Source organism: Medicago sativa, chromosome 8 (genome assembly GCF_051527215.1).
Source record: "Medicago sativa cultivar Bolivia chromosome 8, Bolivia_mono, whole genome shotgun sequence".
Classification (NCBI taxonomy): domain Eukaryota; kingdom Viridiplantae; phylum Streptophyta; class Magnoliopsida; order Fabales; family Fabaceae; genus Medicago; species Medicago sativa.
The window spans coordinates 86,873,857-86,880,867 of NC_140756.1; the positions used below are offsets into that span (position 1 = coordinate 86,873,857).

Consider the following 7,011-nt stretch of genomic DNA (forward strand, 5'->3'; position numbering starts at 1 on the left):
ATTTAGTTCCTGAATGATATAAGGCTTAAATACGATTTTCGTCCTTGTAATTTGGGTCAGTTTTGATTTTCGTCCCTGTAAAAAAAAATTGAAATACGTCCCTGTAAAACAATTTTTGTTTGAAAAAGGTCCCTGACCCCACTTATGATCTAATTTGGCATTGTTCCTGCCACGTGGCAGTTGTTCAAAAAAATAAATTTTCAAACAAGCCAAAGTTGCACAGTCAGCAACTGCCACGTGGCAAGAAACATACCAAATCATCACAGAAGTGGGCCCAGTGACCTTTTTCAAACAAATTTTTTTTATAGGGACGTATTTCAATTTTTTTTTACAGGGACGAAAATCAAAACTGACCCAAATTACAAGGACGAAAATCGTATTTAAGCCATGATATAAATATAATAAGTAGTCTCCGATAAGTACTATAAAATTTGTCAATTTAATTCCATTTATTTATATTTTATATTGGGGCGGAGATAAATTTGCATAAATTAAAGTGACATTAATGATAAAAACTACTCCCTACGTCCTAAAATTTAAGCAAAAATTGTTCAACAAACGTTAATGTATTTGGTTCTAAATTTGTACTAAATATATCAATTTATGTTGACTAATTTTTGAGATAAATGGAGTACAACCGTTTTTTAGGGAACTTGAATATAGGTTATAAGACAACTCTTAACACGGAACAAAACTTTATATGAAAATCTTTAAATGTAGTCTCAAATATTTTAAAGAGTAGAAATTAAATTGACAAATTTTATATAATTTAAAGATCACTTAATATATTTACATATTTTAGATGTTAAATTTGAGAGAGGGTGATAGTTTATAGATTAAAATGATGGTTTATTCAAATTTCTACTCACGGATTTGTCAAATAATATGTTGACAATCTTATGATCTTTATATGAACTTTGAAAAAATAAAAGTAAAAATAATACATTTTATATAAAATTATATTATCTATAAACTAACTAATTAATTCCCACGTCAAGCATGACTTAAGCCATCTATACGTTTGAGCTTTTGATAGTTTTGTCCCTAATGGCCAACTTGAACATACCAATAATATAATACCACGTCTTAAAAATTACCATATATTGTCACCTTTTTCTTTAATAATCTAGAAACACTTTTAAAGAGGAGTTTGGTTCAGGCCCCGTGGACAAAGGTTTCAACTTTTAATTGTGGGATTTCTAATACAATAACAGTTTTAAGTAGGGACAGTTGAGTATGAAAAAGACATCTTATGCGGAACCATTAACTATGCTCATCTTTAAATTATTATTACTACTATTTTAATCATGCACGAATATTTATCTACAATGCACTCACTATAGCTGCCAATTATTAATTACCAAAGAAGCAATAGAGAAGAAAAAAAATCAACCAAAGAATGAAACCATATAAAGAACGGTTAAATTACAATAATATTTCAACAATCACCTCTAAAATTTGAAGAAAAAATGAAGAAGCTAAAAACTGAAAAATAACCCCCCACTAATTTCTTCTCTTTAATTAATACTATGCTATAAAATATATAATCCACAATTTAGATATAGGCCAATACATCCTTTTTGTGTGTCCTAAATATGATCTTTTTTTTTTATTTGGTGTTTCTACTTTTATCAATCTGTTTTTTTTTTTTTATTATCAAACATCCTTCTCCTATATTCCCATTAATGAATGGTTTTTACATTGTGTCGTTCATGAGTTGTTGCTGTAAAAACAACATGTTCTCAGCATTCCAAAAAATGTCAGATGAGTCCCCACTTTGCATCCACGTGTTGTTTGGCTCCATGGATTGGAAATCCATTAATCCTTGAGAAAACAATCCAGACGGGCTTGTGATACAATCCGAGAAGCTAAGTTGATGAGAAGGTTGATAATAATTTGAATTAGCATTAGGGTTATTCTTATTACTAACACTTGTACAATAATAATTATTATCACCCAAATCCGATAATGTTGACACCTTATTCTCAAATGAATCTGATGATGCAGTTGTGTTGCTGTTCTCTAGGGTATAACTTTGTGTCATATGTGGTTGTGAACTCATAAATTCATAGTTTATAGTTGTTGGAGTTGAACCCGTCATTTTGCTGCCGTTATTATTGTATGAGGTATTGGTCGCGGTGGCTGTGGTGGTGGTGGTAGTGGCAGCAGCAGCGGCTTGAATACGTTCGACTAGCCTCGGCATCCAAAGGTAGCGCATGGTGTCCTTGAATTGCTTGCTATTCACGTCGCATTTGAGTTGTTTGGCAAGCTTTTGAACACGAGTTCTCCAATAATTTTTTATTTCATTGTCTGTTCTTCCTGGTAAATATTGAGCTATTTTCGACCATCTGATGCAATCCATCATTAAACAAATAATCTTTGTCAAAATTAATGGTTAAAAAAAAATCTAAAATAGATAAAATGAAACACTTTGTTAAATGATTAGAAGAAGAAAATAATTGGTATATTTTGTTTAAAAATAATGATATTTATTTTTAATTGATTTTTTTTGGTGGTGAATCCCAGACATTTATTTTTAATTGATTGATGCATGGATAATGTTCGGCATATATATATATATATATTTGTAAAATTTGAATTGGACTAATTCAGCTTCACGAAATTGGTTTATAAGATGAAAAATGTTTTAATTAAAGCTCATAAATACATTTTTGGTTCCGGCATATGAAACTCTTAAAATTTATATTATTACCGGTTACCCCAACGAGTATGGAGCTCGAGAATCAAAAGTTGTTCTTCAAGTGTGATGTTTCCACGTCTAACATCGGGGCGGAGATAATTAAGCCACCTTAATCTGCAACTCTTACCGGTTCGTTTGAGACCTAATATAACAAAAGAATGCAAATTACTCATGCTGATAAAGACTCGATATATATTATGACAAAATACAAATACTAATAGGATTTATACGGGTAAAATAGAAAGAGAGTCCGAATTTTATATTATATTGTAGTACTTTCTTTTTCTCAAGAAACATTAATCATATGATTTTTGGTGGAGGTGTATCAATCCATTTTATTTTTTCCTTTTTTCACAAGTGGGCGCGCCAAGCAATTATATCCAATGAATATTGACAAATTTCATATATGCTAACTTATTATAAACCTAGCTAGAGACAATTACATCCACATGTATCATATAATAAGGCCAATGCATATCACAATATATATTTCACTATTATAGTCACAAAACCACAAACTTTGGCTTTTCAATGGTAATTTAATGGATCGGATAACCATCCATTTGTGGTAATGAAAAGAAGTGATAAAAGGAACTAATTAAGTACGTGCACCACAATCACATAGGTAGAGAGAAGAGGCTAATTTAGGAAACCAATAATATTTACCAGCAGAGTTGGCGAGGGTATTCCAACGACCTTCACCATGAGTAGCAATGTAATTCATGAGGGTTAAGTCCTCATCCACGGTCCAAGGACCTCTTCTAAGGTCCATCTCATCCTCTTCACTACTCATAAGGTTGTTTTTGTTGTCGCTTCCTCTTCCTTTTACATCCATTGATTCTCCAATAGCCACTTTCGAATTTTATTTGTATATAATAGGATTTGAGAGAGAGAGAGAGAGAGAGAGAGAGAGAGAGAGAGTCTTGGATTATTACAAAGAAGGAAGGGTGAGGCTTTTTATAAATACTCCACATGGACGGAGTTTTGAAAAATGCATGTGGTAGAATTAAGAAAACGATTGACTCTATAGTTGGGTTGGGTATGTATGGATCGATGGATGAGAGAGAATGAGAGGAGGCAGAAAATTAATGATTTACACTAGTTAACTAAGGTTTGGGAGATTAATTAAATGAAGTTTGTAAGTACTAGTATGACTCTTTTGACTTTCTTTGCTTTGTTTGCGTGCTCATTAGGTTTATCGTTTACTGTTTCTTTTCTTGGACATGCTACCCATCCTCACAACTCAACTTTTTTTCTTTCTTTCTTTCTTGATTATTATTCACCCCGTCACATTTTAGATGCCCATTTAAAAATGATTTACATATACTTTTTCTTCTTATTTCTTAATGTCAACTGATGGAGTATCATATACACATAATTACATAGATTAATTTCTTGAATCGGATATGAATACAATAAGCAATGTTGCATAGATATTTAACACCGCGTATTTTTTTAGGATGAATTATAAATTTTTTAAATAAATATGAAGTCTCTTTTTTTTGGTGGTGGCTGAGATTCGAATTTTTAGGATGAATTATAAATTTTTTAAATAAATATGAAGTCTCTTTTTTTTGGTGGTGGCCGAGATTCGAACCCCGGACCTTGCATATATTATGCATTGTCCAAACCAACTGAGCTATGCTCACGAGGACAAATATGAAGTCTCTTGCCAACTCATTCAATTGTTTTTGTGTTATTTTATTTATAAAAATTAAAAGCAACCCATTAGACATTGTGTAGACTAAAAATCGTTGGAAGTTTCTATAGGTACTACAAACAAAATTTTATAAGATCTATATAGGTACTACAAACAAAATTTTATAAGAACTAAAAAAATATATCTAACCCTAGTTATTATAATTTTTTTATTTCACCTATGCAGAGGGAGAAACCATTGTTATTTGTCCCATACATTAGTATCAACCACTACAAAAATGATGACATAGCAGATCGATAACTGAATTGAAAAGTTTAATAAATAATATTATGGATTAGTTAATATTTAGTTTAGCTGAAAAATTCTTATGGATTGAAATGATTAGAAAATAATACTATGGATTTAATTGATCAGTATATATTTAGTTTAATTGAAAAAGTATTAGGATTGATTAAAGAAATTAAGGAGAAACAAAAATCTTGTTTTTGCATAAAAATATAATTTATTTGATTAAATGTTTAAATAAATATGAAAATGCATGACATGAAGATGGCATATGATTTCATGAAGAAAAAAAAATGTTGTGAAATTGTTTTATTAATTAATTTTTTTTGCACAATAGTGTAAAACTTTATATAGATTTAATTTCAATTTACCAACAATGAAAACATTAATAATTAATCGTATGGAATGACTGTTAATATTTAGATTAACTAAAAAATTCTTATGATTTCTTTTAAGAAGCCAAACTAGCCCACCGAAATTGTCACCGAGGAGAATCAAACATGAGACCTTGAGAGAAACAAATTTCAAGATCTCAAACCAACAACATCTGCCCAACGCAAGTAGATTAAAAAAAAATTCTTAAATTACCATAATATTATGAATTTAATTGACTAGAATATTTATGGTTTGACTGGGAAAAAAATCCTAGGATTAATTAAAAAAGGTAATTAAGGGGAAACAACAAGTCATTTTGATTACATAAAAAATATTTGATTAAATGTAAAAAAAAATACAACTATGCATGAAAAAGTATTTGTCAAATGAAAAATGACCGAAAATATATTTTTGAATTTAATTTGTTTTTAGGGGTTTTGAATTTAATTTTTACACGTCAATCATTAAAAAGAGAATATAAACATTTTTATACATATATCCGGTTAAATCAAAATGTATAAAGTACTTGGGGTTTGAATCCTAAATTCTCAACTTATTCATCTTAAAAATAATGAATTTCTAAACACTAAAGTACCGAAGAAGAAAAAATCAAACTATATAAAATTTTGCCGAGAAATTTAGTAAACTAACTTGAGTGTTGAGTGGTAAAAATTATTTACGATGCGAATGTATAAAAGACAATCACATGTTTTATTTGTTTTTTTTTAATAATTAATGGAAAATGTTAATAATTGTCCTTGAGACATCTCTTAAAAAAATAAGAATCCTGAGACGCTGGTTAAAGAATCAAATTTAATTAAATTTTATTGAAACTCATGTAGTCTATTTTATCTTTATTTAAAATTCTGAATTACTAGAGTCTCTTTCCACTAAAAACTGAAGTATTAACAAAAAAAAGTTCAATACCAACAATACTTTCTTTTGTTTCCGTTAACATAACTCGTAATTAATATACAATAATTCTGCATTTCTCCTACTGTTGATCAACTACTCTATCTATTGATCTCCCGCATTGCACTGCACACGGCGGATTGGGTCTCTGTTTTCAACAATTGTGTCTTTGATGCCAAGACACTATTTCTACATATTTCTTGTCTAGGACGGCTACAATAAATTATCCATTTACGATCCTTTGAAAATTGATGATGTTCTGATTGAATCTTACAAGTTGATAGTTTATTTTAATGAATTAAATAATCTGTTTTAATTATTGGTAGAAAATCATGTTATTGATGTTTTAATTAATCTAATTTTGTAAGAATTTGTCAATGTAAAATATCACATTTAGCGGTTTATATAGGAGTATTTGTTTGTTTCAGATTATATAATCCAAATGCATGTCTAGTAATGGTTCAAATTATATAATTTGAAACATGCAAACTGTGTTAAAACTTGTGTTTTTTAGGGTTTGACACGTTTTGGATTATACTATTTGAATCAGTCAAATACAAGATTTTTGTGAACTCCACATTGCACCGATAGTTTCTATGGTCCATGATGTGATGAGCCTTGCATAAATTGTCATCTTTGGTTCATTTGCAAACCACACCATAGAACCATGAACATTTATCCGGTACATATGAACAATAAGCTAGCTGCAATTTGCAACAACATAGGAAACCTAATTTGTATAGGGTCCATGTTGATGTCAACTTGACCAAATTGGCTGTCATCTTAACCACATATAAAAGAAAGGTGGGCAATGTTGAGTATTGTCGTTTGTCAATCGACTCAAATGGAAGCACGTGGTTCGCCAGATAAATCTCAAGAACGACGATGATGTGAGAGTCATGTTTTTTATATTTAGACATTATAGTTCAAAGAGACTGATTGAATTAGACGCTTCCTTGGCCAGATCTTTTTATGATATTCGAAAAAGTTTGATTTGGCCCAGGTCCTATAATAAAATCAAGGCTTCCATGGGTAAACTATGTTGGATATAATGACAATCAATTATCTTTTACTCCTT

The 7,011-nt window shown here is 30.0% G+C and overlaps 1 protein-coding gene across 1 annotated transcript; it reads right to left on the reverse strand.

The window, feature by feature from the left end:
• Nucleotides 1–1,388: 1,388 nt before the first annotated feature.
• On the reverse strand, nucleotides 1,389–3,634 carry MYB108 (myb domain protein 108). The gene is made up of 3 exons (XM_085733488.1): nucleotides 3,368–3,634; nucleotides 2,714–2,843; nucleotides 1,389–2,348 (listed from the first exon to the last, which is right to left on the reverse strand). Exons 1-3 carry the CDS (start codon nucleotides 3,534–3,536, stop codon nucleotides 1,697–1,699), a joined length of 951 nt encoding a protein of 316 aa, XP_085589614.1. The 5' UTR covers nucleotides 3,537–3,634; the 3' UTR covers nucleotides 1,389–1,696.
• Between the last annotated feature and the right edge of the window lie 3,377 nt (nucleotides 3,635–7,011).